The sequence below is a fragment of the Orycteropus afer genome, unplaced genomic scaffold (genome assembly GCF_000298275.1).
Source record: "Orycteropus afer afer isolate SDZICR_OR568_19922 unplaced genomic scaffold, OryAfe1.0 scaffold00037, whole genome shotgun sequence".
NCBI classification, from domain to species: domain Eukaryota; kingdom Metazoa; phylum Chordata; class Mammalia; order Tubulidentata; family Orycteropodidae; genus Orycteropus; species Orycteropus afer.
The window spans coordinates 12,246,294-12,270,769 of record NW_006921624.1 but is presented as its reverse complement, the minus strand read 5'-3'; the positions used below and the strand labels follow the sequence as shown (position 1 = coordinate 12,270,769).

Below are 24,476 nucleotides of genomic sequence, written 5' to 3'. Positions count from 1 at the left end.
TTTAACATCACATACCACTTGGGTCGCTGAATTCAACACCTCTTCAAATGCCCACTTTTGCCAGAACATATCCTCACACAAAGCATTAAGGAGGATGTAGATTTTACAGAATATTCCATAGAGGAGACCAAGGAGAAGGTTAATGTTGCACACAGTACAGCAAATGACTTAGAATTTCTCTTGGGCATTTTTATTCTCCCAAGTCCATCTCCTCTGTACCACCACTGCTGGCTTTTTCTTTCTTTTTGAAAAATCACATCTGAACTTTCTTGGTTGAATTTTCATGGATTGCTACTCCTTTTCTTTTTTTCCTCTTCTTTCATTCTTGGAGAAAAATGCAAATTTAACTCCATTCTTTTGCATCCCGGTTAAGGGTCTGTCTTTTGTCTTTTCTTACTGAAGCATAAGTTCAAGGGACTTTCATGCCAACTTAAATGGCTTATCAAAGTCTCTCAAACAAATAAGGTGCTTCTCCGAAGATGATGGAGAGATGCACAGTTGACATAGTTAGAGCAACCTCATAGCTACCCAAATCAGGAGAGGAGATTGCCGTGGCTCAGAAGTTGTCATCATCGTTTCCAGTTTTGCAGGGACTTAGAAATCCTCTACAGAAATGGTTTTCTGAGAGATGTTTGAAGTAGGGAATGGAAATAGATCATGTGAGAGATGGCAGCAGCTATCCCATAGCTAAAGGACTTCATTGCCTTGGGCATTGCACACTGATTGAGTGTTTGCTAAATGCGCAGCTCTTTCCTGACAGGATACAAATGCTGTCAACTTACTGTCAATCTCAACTGGAATGGAGTTAGGCCTAGTGGATGGTTTTTCAAATATCCAGATGGTCTTTTAGATTCTAGATGGTCAGTTTGGCTATTCTGTTACATGTTTTTGGGTCCTGCAGTTCTTCCATTTCTGCAAGTCACTCTGAACCTTGTCCCCACATTCTGACTCTGCTGAAGTACTAGTACTATCAGTTTTGTACAGATGTGGGGGCCTCCCTTTGCTTGGAGGCTTCCAAAACACTGTGGGAATCTTAGCTCATAGGTCTGTAATGAGCAAGCCTGACCTACTGAGATGGAAGAGACTTTGGAGAAGATCAAATGTAGCCCTCTCATTTTTCAGACATGGATTTTGAGTTCCAGGGAGGTGGGGGCATGGCCTAAGGTCATAAAGTAAGTTAGTTGTAGACTGAGTACACACTCATCTCTTCTGATCCTCATGTGAGGCTCTGTCTATCACACTACACTACTTCCCTGCCTTTTCTCTGAAAGGTACCTTCCTCAAAACTCTTTTTTAACCCTGGAGCTGTACATTCCTAAGAGAAAGGAGAACACTACTTAATACTGTGTGGTTTTAGTCTTGGTCTAAAGTTTTCTTTTTTGTCCAAGTGTTTGGATGGATGGAGTTCTGCATGGTGACGAGTCTCTTCCTGATGTCTAGGAAAAACTGTTCAGTCTGAACTACTGTATAAGAAGACGGACAACACATTATCAAGAGGGAAGGTATCCGTATCCACAAACTGGAATGTATTCACCTTGACTGATACGGTGGTGTTGACCTGTAGGTGCTCCAGCAGGAATTGTGAGAGATTTTGGAATATCTTTTTGGTTTGTGCTCCAGACTCACACACCGTCACCAGTGCCTGTTTTTTGACCTTCTCATTGATGAGAAGCTCCAACTTCAGGTCGATAGATGTTTCTGGGCATCGAGTCACAAGAAATTGCAGTTGACAAATGATGAAGTACAAACCTGGGAACTGGATCACCAGATTTCCATCTCTATATTTGACTCCCTCAATAATGCCATCTGAATTCCAAGACAACTTGGTTTGGTTTAGATGTTTTGACACTGGGAAGAGAAGTATAAAAAACAGAATTATTGAGCAAATTTCAGGCATAGATTGGAAAGTTGCAAGTCTTTGTTCAGAGCTTCCCATTCAAGACCCATGTTTTCTACAGAGGTGTCTGCTGTGCTAACCATCTTAGAATATTTTTCATGTTACTTTGTTCAGGTTCTACTTATTATTCAAGGGCTATGTACAAAAGACCCTTTTCTTTAATGTTCAAAGCTGAAGAGTCAGAACATCCACGGTTCTATAGCTCTACCTCTTTCAGAATCAAGACTTTTCCACTTAATAACTGTTATATTATTCTCCCTTCTGTTATAGAATATAAGCTCTTGGACTGTATTCCCCACAAGATCTAGACTATCATGCCATTGATCCAATTAATCAATGAGCATTTGGGGGGGGGGGCACTAAAATTTGGTAGCCATTATACAAAGTACTAGCAATAGAACACTCAACACTCTTCTATTAATCACCAAGCAAGTTACTAAGGGGTCCAGGACAATCTCAGCCTGTTAACTGTCATAGTAAGATGCATCCTTTAATCATTCATTGTCTAATTTTTTTTTATGCATTATACTTTATTTAACTTGTCCCCATTCATGTAGGCTTTTCCAGTTGCTTTTTTTTTTTTTTTTACATATCATTTGTTTTGTTGTTGTTGTTGAGAATATGAACAGCAATGCATTTTTTTTTTGTTTTATCACTGTTGATCTCCCTTTCCCCCCTTCCTTCTGCCCCTTGTAATCACTAATAAACTTTGGTCTCTATACATATGCTTTTTTCTTGTCTTTCTATATAAGCGAGGTCATGCAATGTTTGTCTTTTTGTGATTGGCTTATTTCACTCAGCATAATGCTTTCAAGCTCAATCCACACTGTAGCATGTATCAGGACTTCATTTCTCTTACTGGCTGACTAGTGTTCCATTATATGTATGTAAGGCATTTTGTTTATCCATTCATCTGTGATGGGCCTTTAGGTTATCTCCACCTTTTGGCTACTGTGAATAGTGCTGCAATGAACAATGGTGTACAAGTCTCTTTAAGGGTCTCTGCTTTCAAGTCTTTTGGTGTACATCTAAGAGTGTAATTGCTGGGCCATATGGTAGTTCTATTTTTAGTTTTTGAGGACACTATCTCAATTTTTTAATGTCTTCCTTTTCTTAAAGGGGCAGTCAAGCATAATTGTGTAGGTACTTCATGTGCACATTAAGGGCTTTGCCATCTGGGATTTATAGAAAAGCAGAGAATCAGCAAACCCTCTAAGCCATATTCATGTCAGAAACCAAGTCATAAGGAGTGAACTTAAGCACCACTGGTAAGGATCCTTTCAGAACTGAGAAGGTGGTGTGTTAGTTTTAATTGGACCCATTCTTTCCCTTTAAATCCTGATAAGATTCAATTGAAAATAGTGAGACATAACCTAACTGCAACATTGAATTTTCAAAATGAGCAGAATGGCCATCTCCTCTATATTTCTATATATCTTGGCCATCTCCTCTATATTTCATTCTTTCACAGTGTTAAGTTCCTCTTATTGTTCTGTTTATAAGGATCCTCTGAGTACCTGAGGCATGCTGCAATATGCAAATAAGTGCTGGGCCAGCATGTTCACTAAGCTGTCAATCTGCAGGACAAGGCAATTTCATGGTTCCCTTGTGAATAACTCCATAGAGGAGGAGATTAAGAGCCTGCTTTCCTTGCATAAGGACAAGTACTCTAACTGGTAGGGGGCTGAATAGGAGTGGTGGTTGGTGTTGGTGGTAGCTGGCTGGAACGAAAATGCCAGCCAAGGCAAGGTGGGCAACATAAATGAGTGAATGGGGCTGAGGAAGGAGGAGCCTTGTAGCTTTGGAGAGAAACCTTGTCCTTGTTAATCCTAAAACATTCCTGTTCAAATTATATTTATGAGTCTCTATATACCTATCTATCTACCTATCTATCTATCTATCATCTATTTACAAGGTTAACAAAACACATCTGCAGGTCACATTGACTATGGGCCTCAATAGTCACAAACTTCCTGTGATTTCCTAGCTCAGGAGTTGGGGAAACATCACAAGAAGCGGTACTCATATGGTTAGGGGTCTCTGGATTCAGTTACTGACCTTGGAGGTAGGCCCATGACTTCTTGAATGGAGCCCTTTTCAGGATACATAAGACATCCTCTGAGCAATTTCCTAAAAACAAGATCACACATTAAATGTATTTTGCTGTATGTAGGGAACTGGAGATACCAGATCTTTCTCCATGACCTTTTGATGGATATAATTATCCTTCAATTTAAGTTTTGAGGGCAAAAGAAAAAGCTCCTTATTTCTCATGTTGCCATCAACTACCTTAGGCTTTCTTTTAATTGAGTGATTATACTTGGGCTTCAAGAGAAGATGTTGGAAGTCAAGGAAGGAAATGAACATGACCTAAGTCACTATAATATGCCAGATGCCGTTCTTGTCACCTTGCATATTTCATCACTTAACCTTCACAGCAACTCCATGAAAGAGGCATTTAGCCCATTTTACAGACAGAAAGTAACTGAGCACCAGAGAGGGTAAGAAAATGGTTTCGTGCCACTCAGGCAGGCAGTAGTAGTCACAATGAGACATTGATAGTAATTATCACTCTCCTTCCTTGAGAACCTAGTGTCCACCAGATACGAGTACTTATTCATACGTCAGTAATCTACTTCTCAGAATAATGCTATAAGGGAGTCACTATCACTTTTGCTGTCCATACAAATAATACACTTAAAGTCAAAGAGCAACTTGGTGGAAATGCTAGGATTAACCCCCTTGGCTATCTGATTCCAGGGGCCAAGTTTCCTCCACTAGGCCATTTTGTTTTAGACAGCAAAGTTAACGTGTCCTTGTGCTCAATTTCAAGATGAAATAAGATTAAAGAAATCTCAGCAGGAGGCCTGCTATCTGCTTTCTTGGTGGAGGAAAGACAATGTTTATGTCATTATGGCATTTAAGAAATAGAAATACTTTTAATATATCTGTGAGTGATTGTGGCTTAGCTTTTTATTATTATAGTAACTATTTTGTATGCAAAGGAGCAAGTTACATCTTTCCTGAAATGACTCAGGGATTTAACTGATTCAGGGCACATCTTTTCTTTTCTTTGGGCCTTGGTCCCTCTATCTATAAAACTGAGAGATTATGACCTCACACTGACTCTTTTCAATGATGTCACCAGAGGTGGTCATTCGTTCCATCCAAGACTAGACTGCCATTCAACTGAAGCAGCCACATTTGGTGTGTTTGCTCACTGGATCTCTGTTGGGTGCTGTTTGGCTGAAACCTCCATTGCCCTCTCAGCCCAAGCCTGAGAAAGTGCCTCCTAGCCTAGGGGCAGTTGAAAGTTAACTGAAGAGTTCCCTCTGCTGTCTGAACAAGGTTACTGCTAGTGGCACCTATGGCAGAAGCAGGAGGCAGACGTTTTCAACCATCGTGCCTTCTATCCATAAAGAGACTCTGGTCCAGAGCTTCCCTTGGTGATGAGGGCAGCTGAAAGTTAAGTGAAAAGTTCCCTCTGCTATCAGAACAAGGTTGCTGCTAGCAATACCCGCAGCAGAAGCAGGGGGCAGACGTTTTCCACCTTACATGCCTCTACTGGCATAGTGTCTAAGGCATTTGACTGCTAACCAGAAGGCTGGCGGTTCAAAACCACCAGCCACTCCTCAGAAGGAAGGTTGGACAATCTACTTCAGTAGTAATATTGCCTCAGAAACCTAAGGAGGGGTCACTATGAGTCGGATCCGACTCCACGGCAGTGAGTTTGATTTTGGTTTTGGACCCATAAAGAGGCTCTGGTCCAAAGTTTCCTTTGGGGATGAGGGCTGATGAGTCAGATGCTATTCTCTGGATCTCATCTGTGATGGTTGGTCTATGTGTCAACTTGCTGAAACTATAAACCAAAAAACTCATTGTGACTGAGTCAATTCTGACTCATAGAGACAATATAGAACAGAGTAGAAACGCTGCATAGGCTTTCCAAGACTAAATCTTGCAGAACCAGACTGCCACATCTTTTCCCTTTGGAGCAATTGGTGGTTTCAAACCTCTGACCTTTTGGTTATCAGCTGAGCACTTTAACCACTGTACCACTTATAAAAACTAAAAAGCCCACTGCTGTCTAGCTGATCCTGACTTTCAGGGCTCCTATCATACCCAGTTACTTAATGAGAACAAATTTAGGTCACCATGAGTCAGAATTCACTCCACAGCCATGCATTTAATCTAGAATTTGGTGTGAAGATATTTTGTAGCTATGGTTAACAACTATAATTATTTTGACTTTAAGTAAAGAATATTGCCCTGGAAAATGTGGGTGGTCCTCATTCAATCAATGGAAGGCCTTAAGAGCAAAAAGATTTCCAGGCAAGAAGAAATTCTGCCTCTAGACTACAGCATCAAATCCTGCCTACGTTTCCAGCCTACTCTACAAATTTCAGATCTGCCAGCTTCCATGATCACATGAGCAGGTTCTTTAAATCTCTCTCTCCATACAAATAAATACAGGTAGTCCCTGACTTATAACATATTTGAGTTATGACAGACCTCAAAGAATACCAGAAAGATGTTTACCGTGTTTTATTGACTATGCAAAGGCATTCTGTTATGCTATTGGATCATAACAAGTTATGGATAATGCTGCAGAGACTAGGAATTACAGAACACTTAACTGTGTTCATGAAGAACACTTAATTGTGCTCATAGACCAAGAGGAAGTCATTCAAAGAGAACAAAGGAGTACTGCATGGTTTAAAATCAGGAAATGTGTGCTTCAGGGTTGGACCCTTTCACCACACTTATTCAATCTCATACTTATTCAGTCTGTATGCTAACCAGATAATCTGAGAAGCTGGAATATATAAAGAAGAATGTGGCATTAGGCCTGGAGGAAACTCCATCAACAGCCTCTTGTCACAGGTTGACACAGATGACACAACCTTGCTTGCTGAAAGTCAAGAAGACTTGAAAAACTTATTGAATTATTTTCAGCAAAAGTTTACTTGCTTGTGATATTAATGATACTGTTCTATAGTTTCTCCATTCTGTTGGATCACCTTTCTTTGTAATGGGCACACATCTGGAACCCTTCCAGTCAGCTGGCCAAGTAGCTGTTTTCCAAGTTTTCTTGACATAGACAAGTGAGCACTTGCAGTGTTGTGTCTGTTTGTTGAAACACCTCAGTGGGCATTCTGTCAATTTCTGGAACCTTGTGTTTGTCCAGTTCCTTCAGTGCAGCTTTGACTTCTTCCTCCAATACCATTGATTCTTGATCATATGCTACCTCCTGAAATGGATGAACATCAACCAATTCTTTTTGGTACAGTGACTCAGTATATTCCTTCCACTTTCTTTTGATGCTTTCAATATTTTACCCAAAGAACCCTTCAATATTGCAACTTGAGGCTTGAATTTTTTTTCACTTCTTTAAGCTTGAGAAATACTGAGTGTGCTCTTCCCATTTGGTTCCCTAACTCCAGGTCTTTGCTCATTTCATCATAATACTTTGTCTTCTCCCGCCACTCTTTGAAATCTTCTGTTCGGCTTTTATTTAATCATTTCTTCCTTTTGCTTTAGCTCCTCTCCATTCAAGAAGAAGTTTTGGAGTCTCTTCTATTATCCATTATAGTCTTTTTTTCCCCTGTCTTTTTAACCACCCTTTGCTTTCTTCATGTATGATGTCCTCGATGTCATCTCACAACTTGTCTGATCCTCAGTCATTGGTGTTCAGTGTGTCTGGCAAAAACATTTGGTGCTTGACTGCTAACCTAAATGTTGATGGCTTAAACCCATCCAGTGGCTCCACAGGAGAAAAGACTGGTCATCTCCTTCGGTTAAGACTACAGCTAACAAAATCCTATGAAACAATTTTACTCTGTAACACATGGGATCACCATTAGTTGGAATTTACTTGACAACAACAAATTTTACACACACCCGCTTCTGACTGTGTTTCTCTGGAGAACCCTGACTCATCCTCCAGCCATCATTTCTTTGTCCTATCTACTTCAGTCCACACTCCACACTCTTGGTCTGTGTAGACTCAGAATCACAACACTGAGGACTATTTATTCTCCTAATGACACCTGACTATGTAGAGAGTTTCTTTGCCCCAATCTCTTCCTTTTGGACTCTTTCTGGATTGCAATGAAGAGCATCAAGTCAGAAGGATACACAGAGAGGCAGATCTGATTATATCTCTTCTCTGCTTGGAATCCCTTCTGACTTGACTTTACCTGCAGGGTCAGGTCCAAGTTCCTCAGCATGGCATTCACATTCCCTTATCTTCTGCCCCCTGGTGAATGAACTCTCCAGTCTTATCCCTAACCTCCCTCCTGTCTTTGCACTTTGTTCCAATAATGATGATTATGATAGTAGTTATGACAGTAATACCAATAATAACTAATCCCTATTGAGTGTTTAAGGATCTTTGGTGGTGCAGTGCCTAAGCATTTGACTGCTAACCAGAAGGTTGGTGGTTCAAACCCACCAGCTGCTCCACAGAAGGAAGATGGGGCAATCTACTTCTGTCAGGATTTACCACCTCAGAAACCTGATGGGGGTTGCAATGAGTCAGAATTGACTCAATGGCAGTGAATTTGACTTTTTTTTGGTTTATTGAATTTTGCTATTTTCTAGTTACTGTGTTAAGCACATCACATGCATTATTCCATCTACTTCTCATAACCATCTGGTGAAAAAGGTAGTATAATTATTTCTATTTTGCATGTAAAGAAGCTAAGACATTAAGAGGTTCAGTGACATGTTCACATTTACACAGCTATTCAGTGGTGGAGTGGGCATTCAGATCCAGGCTTTCTAACTCTAATGTCCAGGTAGATTTTTGGCTACTCTTCTGGAGTTTGGGGGCTTTCAGTGGCCCCAAACACACTGTGCTGATTTGTCATACCTCCCTGGCACCTGCATTTCCCTACGTCTCAAATCCCATTTCACCTGGCAAGTTATTCATCATTTTAAATATAGCCTGGCAGTTGTCTCCCCTGAGAAGCCTTTTCTGACCCTTCCTTGTTTCCCTATTTGCCTCTTCCATTAGAGTGTGAACCCTCAGGGCACAGACTGCTGTTTATGCTGTTTATGTGGCCCTACTGCCCAGCTCAGGGACTGAACACAGAGGATGCTCTGTAAGTGAGTGTTGATTGAGTTATAGAGTCCATCCCTCTTGTTTCCCTCTGTGGATGCTAGGTAAGTAAGTATATATTGCACAGGTGCAGTGAATGGGGATGCATGGCCTGCCTTCTATCTGAGGGCTGGAGTAACAAAGGGCCTCAATAGACAATTTCCAATAGACTTTGCAAGTTAGGCTAGATGGGAAGATCAGATGTGTGCCCTGGACTGAGGCCAGTACATCACACCAAGACCAGGTTCTGCTCATTGGGCAAAGGCCCCTCACACCCATGAAACTGGTGGTAGCATCTAAGTCAAGTGAGCTTCTGTAAACAGGTGCAACAGGACAAGCCTGGGCTTGTTGTCACTCACACATGCAGGCTCTTTTGTTTTTTCCCTTTTGATCTTCGCATGTTTAGTGAGGTGACCTCAGTTGTAATTCTGAGAAACCCAACGATGGAAAAAAAAAAAAAAAAGAACACCCTATTTTGAAGTATTTGCATTTCCTGAAGTTAAATGGCATGGCGCCTTTTAGTTTTCTTAAAGAATCTTTTCAGATAGTTTCAAGCTAAAGGAAAAACACTAGCAGCACTTTTTAAGAGTGGCATTGCTAGAGCTGGTTCAGAGAAGGGGTTGGGAACCGGAACACTGGAGGAGCAGTTGAAGGATGAGGCTGTTTAGCTTGGAGAAAACACTGGAGAAGAGTACACCCCTTGTCCTTTAACTTTTGACAAGGCTGTCAGCAGGAAGACACTGCTGTCTTCTCTGTAGAGCACAAGCATAAAAATGCTCCAAGCAGACGTTTAGGGAGACAGAGTTAGCTAAGGACTAACACTTCTCTCATCCCTGTTTCTTGGATGAGGCAATAGAAAGAGGTTGATTTAGGACACTCAAGTCACATTTTAAGTCAACAGAGCTGGCAACTGAAATAAGATTTGACCAGCCAGTGCTGTTCAAAAATGGGGTGGCCTGATTTGAGGGTCATGAGTTAGATGAACATTTCATGGGCTGTCAGCCATGTGGCTTAAATATCACCTGGAGAGTCCATAATACAACTTTCTTAGATGGTTATGAGGACAGGAAGACTTATAAATGGATGATGCTATGATGCTACATGGAACTGTAATCCTGTAATGCCCCTGGAATTTTGAATTCTGGGAGTGTAGGGAGCAAAATACATTCCTATTTTATTTGTTTTCCTGCTGAATGTGATTGTGGGGACTTAAGAGGGGCTTAATTTGAAGAACAGAACACTTGGGTGGAGAAAAATGAGAACTATTTGGAAATAGTGGCTGAGTTAATAGCCTGAGAGTTCGAATCCTAGAATTATCCCTCTTTGGGCTTCACTGTTCCTTTCTAGATGAAGAGCAGTATGGATCTGATGACCTAGGAGGGTCTTTCTTGCTAATTCTAGCATGATGTATAAATTCAGCTATCCATTGACAGACTTGATGTAGGGGAAGAGTTAGTCTCAGTTTCAACTGTTTATCTTTGTAGGTGGGAGCTCTGGTGGCTTAGTGCATAAGGCATTTGACTGCTAACCAGAAGGCTGGCGGTTCAAACCCACCAGCTACTCCTTGGAAGGAAGACTGGGTGATCTACTTCCATAATGCTACCACCTTGGAAACCCAAGGAGGGGTTGCTATGAGTTGGATCTGACTCGACAGCAGTGAGTTTTTTTTTTTTTCTCTTTGTAGGTACATTGTTCTACCCCAGGTAGGAGACTGTTTCTTCACACACTGAGATTTCCAGACATCTAAAGTGGTAGAACAGAACATTTTCTCTGCGGACATGATCTGACTTATGAAATCTGGTTCTGTAAGGATTTGGATGGGTCATAGAAATGCAAATTCTCTGAGGATCACTTGGTCCAGATTTGGTGCTCCTTAATATGATGCCCATGGTGTACTTGTCCTAGGTAAAGTCCATCCAATGAGTTAGTGACAGAGGCAGATCAGAGCTCAGAACTCCTTACTCCCTTCACAAGGGCATTCTGTTTTTCATACAACTCAAGCACTCTGTGAATTCCTCTGACCAAAGCCTTTAGATGGATGAGATTTGAAAGTTGTCTTCCAAAGTTTTGGCATTTTTTAGAAGGATTGTGTCCTTTTTTTGGGCTTTGTTTGGAACCTTGGAGAGAAAGGCACTTCAAGTATGCTCCTTCTGGCCAACTGCACAGAAGAAAGAGATAGGGGAAGAGAGAGAGAGAGGTTGCTCAAGGTGGTTGCAAGGAGCATGTTTGAGATGGTCAGCATTACAGAAACCTTAAGACTGGATGCTACCTTTGATATCAAATGTTAAACCTTGAAGGGCTCTTGGAGTCCATGTTAACTAAGACTCTAGTTTTATAAATTGGGAGACTGAGTCCAGAGAGATTGAGTTGTAGAGCTGGGTTCAGAACACAGGGCTCCTGACTCCTAGTCTTTTAGTCTTTGCATGGAGAAGGGTGGGTTCAATTGAGGAAGAAATGTGTTTATAGTCACCATAGACAACTGATGAGGCAGCTGGAGGTTCTGGGAAAACAAGCCCTAACGAGTTTTCTGGTCTCCCTCTTATAGGGAAAATGCCAGCAGATGACTTCAGGCCCATGTGAACCATGCCAAATCACACATTAGGGACAACTAAACAAAACAAACAAAACTCATTGCTGTTGAGTTGATTTGACTTATGGAGACCCCTCCTTGGGTTTCTGAGGTGGTGTCTCTACTGAAATAGATCACTCAGTCTTACAATTAGGCTTCCATAAAGACATAACAAGGAGCTCTGGTAGCATAGTGCCTAAGGCACTTGTCTGCTAACCAGAAGGCTGGTGGTTCAAACTCCTCAGAAGGAAGATGGGGCAATCTACTTCTGTAGTGATACTGCCTCGGAAACCCAAGGAGGGGTTGCTGTGAGTCGGGTCCAACTCGACGGCACATAACAACAACAATAACAAAACAGATATAACAATGTGCAAGGTGGCAATCACCCTGCTCATTCAGAGCAGGCAGTGCATGGTCCAAGTGCCAGGTACTTTCTAGCTCTCTACAGCAACTTTGATGTTAGGACAAGTCAGACTGCACCTTGAAAAGAGCACTTGGTTTATGATCAAGACTTTTATCCTTGGGTCTGTTACTTCCCCTTACTGGACCTCAGTTACTGCATCTATACAGTAGGAGTAGTAGCACTCACCCCAAATGTTAGGATGTGGTGAAGATGCAACATAATTACGGATGTCAAGTAGCGGGTGCAGTGGTGCCTGGATTAAAGGAGATACTTGGACAACTGTAGCTCCTTTTCCCCTTATTCCCTTTTTCCTTGTTAGAGTGGCAGAGCATAACAATTCCTCTAAGCAGAGTGATTTGGCTGATAAAATGCCTATTAAAACAAGTCTCATGGCATTATCTGATGGATTAGAGTTTCTCAATTATGTACCTAAGTGGTTGGAGCCATCTGATGCTTTCAGGAAAGTGTGAAGAATCCTCTTTCCATCACTGAAAACATTTTAATCCTTCCAAGGAGAGGATTATTATTTTAATTATTGCATCTACCATCCTTCTGGTAGACTATCTAGTTGTCACAACAGTGACATCTAGGGGAGAATCACTCCATTCTCAGTAGAATTTGGTATTAAAGTGGATCCTTTAACTTTAAAGGTCATTTCAATGGCTTGAACTTGACTATTTTCTTGATGCCACTGAGTCAAGTGGTGATGGAAACATGAACTGCAGGATGAATCTTCTGTCAAGCAAAGGACAACTGGATGACCCTGGATTTGCAAAAAGTCTTCAGGGAATACTTACTTTAGTATGAAACACAGGAGTTGATCAGTAAATACAAATCCAGATCAAGTTAGAATTCATCCCTATTTCACTTTATTCTGAATTTTCCTTTGGATTTTGGTGTCTTTTCAATACTGATCCGTTGCAGTTTACAAGATAAGCCTATTTGGCCCTATGGATGCTTGCTTGGAATTCATTTATACCAAATGCAGGTTAAATTGATGTTATTGGAGTATTTTAAAGACAGTTTTAAAGTCTATAATTTAAAGAGAAGTGTGAGTCTGCAGTCATCTGGTGAACTCTGCTAACATTTTAAATAACCTTTTGAAAACACCTCCTAACTATCCTAGATGCAGGAGTGTGATGATGGCACATTTAGAAAGTTGAGCTTGGGAATCAGATTGCCTTGGGTTCAGATTGGACCTCTGCCACTTACTAGCTGTATGGCCTTGCACAAGTCACTCTGTTAGCCTCTTTGAATTGTACTTTCCCCATTTCAAAAGTGAGAATAATAATAATATGCACCTTGATGAGTTGCTGGGAGAATTAAATGAGGCAATGTATAGCAATAAACCCAAAATATACTAAATAATGGTTGGTTACCATTACCTGGGGAGCTCTGGTAGCATAGTACCTAAGGCACTTGACTGCTATCCAGAAGGCTGGCAGTTCAAACCCACCAGCCACTCCTTGGAAGGAAGATTGGGCAATCTACTTCCATAGTGATACCACTTCAGAAACCCAAGGAGGGGTCGTTATGAGTTGGGACCGACTCCACGGCATGTAACAACAACAACAACAATGATTACCTGGTCCGGGGCTTGCATTGCTTAGAACAGGAATTTTAGCCAACACCTGTGGAGTCCAGAGAGCTTGAATGAAATGTATAATGAATCTAGTTCAAGGAATAGACTGATGTGCCTTTCCTTCCTCCCTCCCTTCCTTCCTTCCTCTCCACCTCCCTTCCTTCCTTCTTCTCTCTCGTTCTTTCTCTTTCCCCAGGGTACCTGAAAAGTGGGGAACTCTGATATCGTCTATGGACCCATATGGGTCTTGTGACCTATATGTGCTAAATTCAAGTACAGAATTTTACATATGCCTCAGTGACTCAAATATTTTGCTTCCTTTTCCTTTGCTCTCTTTTTTTCTCCTCTCCCCTCTTCTTTCCTCCTCTGTCCTCTCTGTGACAGTGGTGGGGACTTTAAGTGTAGACGACTTTAACACCCTGGATGCTTCCTCACGTCATTATTTCACTTTATTCTGAGAGGCCCATTTTCTCATTTTTTTCTTGTAGAGAGATCCTGTGTTCTCTTAGCTCTGCTGTAAGAGAAACGCAGTGAGTTTAAGGGTGAGTTTTAAATGATGTAAGGAGCCCTGGTGTCACAGTGGTGAAATTACTGAGCTGCTAATCGAAAGGTTGGTGGTTCAAACCCATCAGCTGCTCTCTGGGAGAAAGATGTAGCAGTCTGCTTTCATAAAGATTTATAGCCTTGGAAACCCTTTGGGGCAGTTGTAGTCTGTCTATAGAGCAGTCATGAGTTGGAATCAATTCTATGGCAAAGGGTTTTGAATGATGTGCGTGTGTTTAAAGTAAATGGAGTAGCAAGCAGGCCTGTACCTATCTGAAACACAATCTGCCCACTGAAGTGAAGACAAAAACAAAGTGGTGGAGCTGGGCAATCCAGATATAAATCAATCCACCCAATTGATAGGAGTGAGCCCTCTCCTAGTTTTCAGTCTTTTTAGGGAAAGGGGGAGGGCTACTGCTCTTCCACAATGCCTCTCCTGCCACCAGTATGGTGCCTGGTGGTCATAGCGTCAGGGATAGCTGGGTATCAGTGAGTATCCCATGTATTTACTTTAGTTTCTTTGCCTTCACTGGCAGCCTCTATTGTTTCTGTGGGGGTAGGTCCACAGGGTAAGATTAGCAAGTCAGCCTCACTTGTTCTCTTCTGATGAACACATCTTTCCCTTTTTTTTTTTTTTTTTAAAGAAGGAGGAGGGGAGGTAAAAAATATTGCCTGCCAACATATATAAAAACCCAAAGCCAAACTCACTGCCGTTGAGTGAATTCGACTCACAGCGACCCCTCCTTGGGTTTCCGAGGCGGTATCTCTACAGAAGTAGGTTGCCCAATCTTCCTTCTGAGGAGTGGCTGGCGGGTTGAACTGCCAGGCTTTGGGTTAGCAGTCAGATGTCTTAGGCACTAAAATATTAGAACAGTAAAATGGTTGAAGAATCCTATGATATTTCTTTGATTCATGACCTGTTATAGCAAAAGCCATGCCAGGGCCAGGTCATCTGGCTTGCCCTACCACCTGGTACACATTAGAAATGGGAAACTCAAGACCCAGAGACGAAATGTCTCCAAGGGCCACAACTGGAATGTGAGTGAGCTTCAAATTCCAATCCAGTTTTCTGCCTTTGGGACCATGTCTTCAACAGAACACCGAATTCAAGGGAGGAGGGGAAACAGCTGTCTGGGTTGTCAGGACCCACATATCTATATACTGTTTCAAATTCCTTAGGATCTCTAGGGCGAGGATAGTGGTGGTTTAAAGGAAGACCACTTACCCTTCTAAGATGCAGGGTAGTGGTGGTTCAGAGGAAGACTAAGAAGAAACCCTTGGTGACCTACTTCCAAAATCCAACCAATGAAACTCTATGGATTACAACAGTCCAATTCCTTTGTGCATGGTGTTGCCATGAGCTGGAGGCACTTGAAGGCAGCTAACAACTACAGGGCCTCTAGGAGTCCCTGGGTTTTGGAGGCTGCACACTATTCACAGGATAGACAAGAACCTCTATTAACTGACAGGCAGTGGGGGAGAAATCATCCAAGGTCACGTAACTCTGGCTGTGAAGCTGGGACTTAACTTGACTTCTAGATCTTCTACCGTGGACTTTTTCTCCCTCACCACTCCACTTGTCATACAGACCCATGTGTGCAGTCCACCTAGTGGCCCTCTGTCCCAGCACTTGACAACAGAGTGTACTGCAGAGACATGAAAACAAATAGCTGGGGGAGCAGGTGCAAAGGAAGTGATCGAGAGTGTAGGAACGATTCTTAGAGGTGGAGAGCTGATAGGGACACTGGAAGGAGGCATGGTACTGAGTTTGACTAGGTATCTGATCGTGATACCTGGCTAAGCATAAGGGCTCTAGTGTGGGTCCACCTGGACTTGAGGTCTTGCCCCACGCCTTACTTGCTGTGAAATCTTAGACAAGTTGGTACATCCCTCTGTGCTTTGGTTTCCTTACCCAGGAAATGTGGAGATAATTACTCTTGGAGTTATTGTGAGGATTTAAATGAGTGAGGCACAAAGCACTCAACACAGTGCTAGGCACATAGTGCTGGGTTAGTTATTTTCACTCTGCCAGATGCTTGTACATATGTAGTGAGGAAAAAGGAAAGCTATTTTAAAAGTTGACTACAGAATTCCTCTGCTGTCATTTGGTTGGTAGGGTGTTTTGTTATGAAAAGTCCCTGGCCTATTGGGATAAGGCCAAGGAACCAAATTCATTTCAGAAAATAAAATCCTTAACGTTTGAGTTTCTGCAGAGCTTATGAGAGGAGGTGGGAAGGAGGCTTGTCCGTGGGGAGAAGGAAGACAGAAAAGCTGGGAAGGTTAGTGCACATGGTGGATGGAGGAGTGGGGTCCCTGGAGAAATTCCATCTGTGAGTTATGCCTAGCTGGGACGTAACACTCTGCTGCCAGCTTCTGGACAGACCCTACACCTTTCTCTAAACAGCTACACATGAATGTTGGGTGCTATAACAACTCTAGGGAAATGGAGGCAAAAGTGGATCTAGTCCACACTTTGGACAAACAAGCCGCATAATACAAGTGTACAGGAGTCTCAAAATTTGCTAATCTTCTGCTTGAAGACAGGAACAAGAAGGAACAAGGAGAAGCACAAGGCTCGCTCTTCCTCCCCACCCTCCTTGGTTCCCCACTATGTAGGATGAGATAGAGGCATCTTATTTGGACATGAAAGAACAGAGTGAACCGTGTACCCAAAGATGCAGGGCCAGCCAGATGGCAGGCAAAGGTCATATTTGCTGCTCCATTTCCTCCTCATCAAAGCTCCATGTAGAAGTCATTATTAACTCCATTTGCTAGATGAGAAAGCTAAGGCCCGAGAGGAGACAGGTGCAGTGGAAGGACTTCCTCCTGCCTTTCCTGACACACAGTACTAACAACCCCTGGAATGGTCCAAGGATGCTTAAATTCAGTGGAGTGGGCATAAGGTGGCTGTCTGCCATGGCCCCTTCTGGCTGGTAATGGGAGGCTTGTGTTAGGACTCAGAAATCCCTTCATTATCAAAAGACTTGGTTTTCTGTGGTTTCCCTGCAGCTGAGAATCGTCTGTGTTAAGTTAGTTTGGTGTGGACACATGGCCCTGCCTCCCCAGGCTCTGGGCTGTTGCTGGCTTCCTGCTAATGGGCAGAAGACTCCTATCAGCCACTGGCAGAGGGCTCCCTGGGAGGCTTCTGGCCTTGTCCTCCCCACTGATAAACCACACGCTGTCCCTGGAGTTTCCTCTCACGAGTGTGTGGGAGATAATTCATCTTCACCCTGCATGTCTTGCCATGGCTTTTCCAAAAGGCGCACTTTGCTGCTGTGTAAGATGGGCTTGCTGGGGAATGAAGGTATGGTTTCTTATTTCCTCAGGCTTATTGTTGAAGATTTTTCCTTCTTTATTTACAGATGGGATATGAGAATGGTAGTATCATAAAGTGTCAAAGATGGAAGGGGCCTTCTAGTTCATTTAGTACAATGCTCTTATGTCTCAGACATGGGCTAGAGAGGAGAAAGGACTGGTCCAAAGAGACACATCCTGCTGGTGTTGAGGTCAGTACTGGAACCAGGTCTTGCTTTAAGTGAATATTCTTTCCACTTCACCCTGTGACAGTAGACCTATTAGTCTGCAGTTTGGTGAGCTATGGGAAAGGCAGACTTGCATTAAAGCAGGAGAAAGTTAGGAACACACAGCAGACCATTGGCATCTCACAGCACAAGCACATCATGCCAGGGAATAGTGGGGAGCCCTGGAGTCTGGTCCTTTCTCTGCACTTTAGGCAAGTCATCTCCAAATTGCTCACTTACAACCTTGGAGCTAAAATCAGCCAGTGGAAGGTGTAGGAGGGTCTTCAACGAAACTTCTCAGTCCTGATGGGGATTATTATTAGTATTTAAAAAAATCTGGTTGTAGAAACGTTGGGTTGTAAATTGAGATTGATGTGGCGTGAGTTTGTGTTCTGCTATTCACAGTCATGGCCAGCAACATAAAATCATAGATTATCAAACAGGAAGTGATCTATTCCATGGCTCCCAAAATTTTGGATTTCACAGACCAAAAAAAGTTCCCTGAAAATGAATATCCCCAGGTCCCAGGAGTGGGCAGCTTTTTTATTCTCCTATTGTGACCATTCCTTGGAAGGAAGTTTGGGCATTCCTATTTGCGCAGTGATACTGCCTCGGAAACCCAAGGAGGGGTCGCTATGAGTTGGGGCCGACTCAATGGCAAATAACAACAACTACAACAACATTGTGACCATTAAAACAGAACAACTATGGCAAACAGTAATCCAGGTGAACTCCCATCTATATCAACTTTATGTTACAAAATGATCTTTATGGTTGTGATCATGGTTTTGTTAAAGATTACCTTGACCTCTTGAAAAATTAAACCTCCTGTCTCACTTGGAGAAGGTGGGTTTAGATGGTGGCAAAACAGTAGGAGTAGGGAGGGAAATGAACATTTACTCAGTGCGTTTTGTTGTGTGCAAGGTTCCATGTGAATGCGTGATACATGTTTAACATAGATGTCTAACTCCAAAGCCTGTACTGTTTCTACTACAGGAACTGATAAACTCTGGTCCTTGGGCCAAATCCAGTCCTCCAACTCTTTGTCTAAATAAAGTTTTATTGAGACGCAGCCATGCCCATTCATTTACATATAGTCTATTGCAGTTTAGCATTACAGTGGTAGAGCTGCACAGTGTGATGGAGACCTCATGGCCCACAAAGCCGAAAATATTTGCTCTCTGGTTCTTTACAGAAAAAGTTTACTGATCTCTACATTATCCCCAGCTCCTTTTTACATTAATGTTACTGTCTGTCTACATAGGAATTCTGGCAGTCAAGGTAACATGTTAAATAATTAATTGTTGACCCCCCCCCCCACAAGAAACAAAAACAAAACTGAACTCACTGTCATTGGGTCAATTCCAATTCATAGTGACCCTGTAAGGGTAAAACTGCCTTTATAGAGTTCCCAAGGCTGTAAATCTTTGTGGAAGCAGATTGCCTCATCTTTCTCCCATGGAGCAGCTTGTGGGTTTGAACCACTCACTTTTTGATTAGCAGCTGAATGTTTTAACTACTGGACCATGAGAGCTCCTTAACTGTTGAAAAAGCTGTGATTATTAATTTTCCTTGAAATATCCAGAATGCTTATTTGTTTGGGGCCTTTTGCTGCTACTTTCTAAGTCTACCTGACAGAGAGCAGGAAAGGCACGGCCAAGGGTACCCTGAAGGAAAATTCCAAGTGTGTGATGGAGTTGGTATGAGGAGCTATGTCCAGTGACCTATGCACTCTTGTCCCTCTGATGTCTCTAATGGGGACTATCATGACCCACCCTTTCTCCTTTTATTTTTTCTTTGGAGCTGTTATACAGCTATGTTTGCTATTTAGGTTCTAAAGATTAGAGGGGTAAGATGGGGTTGATGTTCTTGAGTGGAAAGCATGGTGGATTAAAAATGAGGACATCTGGATTCTAGATTGGTTCTGTATGACCTTGGACATGAAACTTTCCTCTCTGGACCTGATTTTTCCTCCTTTCTGGTGGTGTGATGCCTAAGGCATTCATTTGACTGCAAGGCTGGTCGTTCAAACCTACCAGCCACTCCTCAGAAGGAAGGTTGGGCAATCTACTTCCATAGTGATATTGCCTTGGAAACCCAATGGAGGGTTGCTATGAGTCAGGTCCAACTCCATGGCAGTGAGTTAGAATTTGTTTTTGAGTTTGGTACAACGAAAACATTAATTGGATAATCTCAAAGTTTGCCTTCAATGTTAATTGAATTCTGCATTCCACCTCTCTGGGACTACTGGAGGCAATATATTCATTAGCAAGTTCAATGATTACAAATGTGGGGGTGAGGAGGAAGTCTGTTTTCACAAGTCTTCAACTTCATTGTGCATATTGGCTATTACCAGTTATTTGATGATTACATAAATGTACTAGTTTGGATTACTAGCCATGCCAAAAAATTTATGAATGAGACTTGACTGGCTTCTCTAATATGTATATGAGGTGGATATTATTATCCCCATTTCACAGATGAAACACTGAGGATCTAAGGTGAGAAGTAGGGCCAAGATATATACCCGTATTTGCCCAACTCTAGATTTCAAGCTCTTAAGACTATGCTACTTTGTGTTCCTGTGTCCCTGCAATATCTTATGTCTGAGGTAGAAGTTTGCATAAGTGGGTGTGACAAGTTCTGGTGGGAGACTGGTGGGGACAAGACTACTGCTCAGGGGCCACTCAGATGAATCTAAATACATCAGCTCATCCTTGAGCCTCTCACCTCCCATCCCTTTACTGTTGGGCACTGTCATAGTGTTTCTGGTCACTAATCAGGTACCACAACTTATGACATCACCTGTGTGATTCACTCCACATTTATTCCTAATTTCAAAATCTTACCTCCTTTAATGGATAAGTTGACAGGTGTGTTGGGAGTGGAGTCCTGGAAGCAAAAAAGAAAAAAAAAAGCAACATGAGATTAACATTCATTCAAACAATTCATCTTTTTCCCCTTGTTTTGGTTATCCTCAGTGCAATTTAGAATTCACCTTCAATCTGACTCTTAAGTCATAATTCACTGACTTAGTTTGTAAAAGGTTTTATTATCCATTTCCTTGACTATCTGCTTATCAGAAATTCAAGACAAAGATTATTGTTCACATTTCACAGGTGAGGAACTTGGGACTGAAAGAGGTAAAATGCCTGGCCCAGCACCACACGGTATGTTTATGGCAACTCAGGGACCAGAAGCTGGGATTCTTAACTCACAATCCATTGCCTTTTCCATATATATATATATATATATTTTTTTTTTCTCTGTAGTTAACATAAGAACAATAAAAAGTAGTGTACAAAGATATGTGTGGGTTTTTTTTTTTTTTTTTCACTTTTTATTCATCAAACTGTAAAAGTATGTGGTAAATATACCTGGGGAGGTACATCTGTATTTTTCCTGTGGTTGGAAATTGTTAATTAATTGAATGTTTATTTATACGCCAAACACTGTGTTTCTATATATATATAGTTTATGAATCATTATGATGATACTATAATTAATAAAATGTGAGTCAGAATCAACTTGATGGCAGTGAGTTTGGTTTGGTTGGTTTTTGCACTTTTAGATTTATTGCAAGTTTGTATTTTAATATAATACAAATAATATACACGTACATGATATATTTATATGTTATACAACATAAACCAAAACTCAAGCCCACTGCCATTGCATTAATTCCAACTCATAACAACCCTACAGGGTAGAGTAAAACTGCCGCGTGGAAGCAGTCTGCCACATCTTTCTCCTGTGGAGCAGCTGGTAAGTTTGAATTGCTGCAATCTGGTTAGCAGCTGAGTGTTCAACTATACTACCACAGCTCCTATTATAAAACATACTGTGTATTATTTATTATATAATAAGCACACACAAATATCTAACTACACAATTAAGTAAGGAGTTGGTAGAAACAGATTGTCTTCTGAAAGAAGGGCTCCCAGGTAGGGGATTGGAGGAGATTAGAAGAAGGTCCAGTTCTGAGCAAGGTGCTCTGAGCAAGTCAGAAGCAGAAGATTGGGGCACAGTTCTCCTCCCCTAATAAATTCTTCAATGGCCAACTTCCTGACCCCTCATTCCTCTCCCCTCTCCATCTCAGCCATGGAAACACTCCTCAGGTACCACCAATGCGGAATGAAGGAATGAAGTATCTTACTTGTCTTTTGACCTGCCCAGGTTAGGATAGTCTATAGTGCACTGAATTGAAATATCAATGAAAACCTAAAGAGGTATTTACTTGGACTAAACAGCTTTCCAACCAAAGCAGAAAGCAGCAGCTGCCCATATGCCATTTTCTTAGTTTCCTACATGAACAACTGGGACCATCTGGAGTTTCCTTTATTCTACTGTCTCCCTAGGAGCTCTGTCCTTTACCTTCCATTGAGGGCTTGTTTTCTGATACACACATCTCTTCTCCAGCCCAAGTGGGTGGTCATGAGGTAAGGAAGCCTACTGGTGGCAAAGCCCTAATGTAGCACTGCTCTGGAGACCTTGGGGAAGTCATTTAAACTTTTGGACCTGAACTTTTCAGGAGATGGGAGATGGACCTGACTTGTAAGTTTCTTCCTCCTAGTCTCTAATATTTTATGATTTTATTGCTGTAATTGAGAGTTACTTAACTGTGCTGTACCTTTGTGGTCTCAATTATGCACACAGTTCATAGGAAAACTTGACATCACAAAATTCCCCTTCATGTTGCCTCTATATGACAACAAACAGCATTTCATAATGTAATAAACAATTCACTGCCAATATGATCACTGCTTTTTCTGATATGTAAATGTTCAAAGAACAAATATCTACAACATCGTTGAATTCACCAGCTGCCCAGGGAAGTGCCCAGGGACAATGACAGCAAGCAAGATCAATGGCTAGGGAAGAAGAGGGTAGAGAGCTGTTACATTGTGCGAATTGCCAATCAATGTCATGAAAGAAAATGTGTATGGACTTGCTCTGTAAACTTTCACCCAAATCACACTAAAAAGTAAAAAAAGACCAGTGGAGCCATCCCACAGGCCAGTAGCTGTTGGGGAATTACCAGAGAATCACTCATTCTTTACACGTTGAATGAGCACTTGGTGTGTGCCAGGCATGACATTAGTTGTTGGAAGACAACTTGATGGATTTTATGGTTTAATGGGGAAGGTAGTCATTGACAAATACAAACAAATATATACAGTACTTCTTAAACTGAGGACCTTGCTAAAATGCAAATTCTGATTTAGTAGATTTGGATGGAGCCTGAGAGTCTATTTCTGACAAGGCCCCAGTGATCCTGATGATCCACGAACCATAATTTGAGTAACAAGGTTATAAGAAATACTATCAGGGAGGGGTAATGATTTATACTGCAGGTCAGGGAAAGTCTCTCCTTGTCATTTGAGTGATTCCTGGTTTTCTAACTTCAGACAGGTGGATGTCAAAAACAAAGCATCTTAGTAGGTGGGAAAGCATCTTGATACTTAAATCTTCATCAAGGGACATAGGGAATACAAGATAGAAGTGTGCTGTTCCTATTTTTGAAATGCTTTATGGGGTGAGGCCTCTACAGCTTTCCCTGGCTCCCCATTGTGGACAAGTGCTCTTTCCACTGCTCAGGAGAAATGCTTTCTTCAGAAGCTAAGGAGAGAAAAATTCATTCTATTTTGATAAGCAGATCTTGCATTTGGTGGTGGAGAAGCAAGATGTAAAGAGATGACTGTTAAAATTTACTGAAAACTGTTTATGCTCTAGGCACTAAGTTAAGTGCTGTCCACCAATTCCTGCTTGGAAATGATATCTCCCAGACCTAGACTTCCCTCCCAAATCTTGCCTGGGGATCTCAGTCTTGGTTAGGAAAATGCAAACCATCATGCTCAGCAACTTGTCTTTGAGTAAGGAAATACACAGTATAGACACCAAAACTGAAAACCCACTGCCATCCAGTCGATTCCAACTCATAGCAAACCCCCATAGTGTTTCCAAGGCTGTAAACCTTTATAAAAGCAGACTGCTTCATCTTTCTCCCATGGAGTAGTTGGCAGGTTCAAACTGCTGACCTGTTTTGGTTAGCAGCTGAATGCTTTAACCACTGCACTATCAGAGCTCCTTTAGGATAGACACACTCTGAAAAACCAAGTCACTGCCAGCAAGTCAATTCCAACTCATATGACCCTCGTTGGGTTCTCAAGGCCGTAAATCTTTATCGAAGTAGACTGCTCAATCTTTCTTTCTCAGAGCAGCTGGTGGATTTGAACCACCAACCTTTTGGTTAGTAGCCAAATGCCTTAACTACTACACCAACAGAGTTCCTTAGGCATAATAAGCAAATAGACCCTCTAAACTAGACATTCTTAGCTTCATTGTGTAGCTCAGGAAACCGCATCTCCATGGTTACTAACCAACTATACTTCCATCTGTTTATATATAAGTGTGCTTCCTCTTTTTTTAGACTTAGTGAGTGTCGATGGGTGTCCCCAACAATAAAAGAATCTTGCTGTGTATGACGGGAGGAATGGTTACATTTAACCTCTTCTTCTCCAGGTGAAACCACCTGAGCCCAATCATCTTGATGGTCTAGAATTGTTTCCTTCTCTCCTTTAATCACTGTGATTCTAGGGCTAATAATTCTTCCCTCCACTGGGTCTTTTTGTATATAAGATATTGTGTATAAAGTATTATCAAGGGCTTATAAATAAACGGTAGCTATTTTGGATACTACCTTGACCCTAATGATGTGCTTAATTTGTTCTAATATTTTATTGTTGTGTTGTTATGTGCTATCGAGTCGGACCTGACTCATAGCGACCCCTCCTTGGGTTTCTGAGGCAGTATCACTACAGAAGTAGATTGCCCCATCTTCCTTCTGAGGAGTGGCTGG

The 24,476-nt window shown here is 41.8% G+C and overlaps 1 protein-coding gene across 1 annotated transcript in view; it reads right to left on the bottom strand.

Annotated features, from left to right (window-relative positions):
* Positions 1-1,450: 1,450 nt before the first annotated feature.
* TNFSF8 (TNF superfamily member 8) overlaps positions 1,451-24,476 on the bottom strand; it is a 33,001-nt gene continuing 9,975 nt past the window's right edge. The window contains exons 2-4 of the mRNA XM_007936676.2: positions 20,467-20,509; positions 3,956-4,027; positions 1,451-1,848 (exon numbers count right to left, since the gene is read on the bottom strand). Of these exons, the coding sequence (XP_007934867.1) occupies positions 1,451-1,848; positions 3,956-4,027; positions 20,467-20,509 (513 nt within the window). The remainder of the gene's footprint in view (positions 1,849-3,955; positions 4,028-20,466; positions 20,510-24,476) is intronic.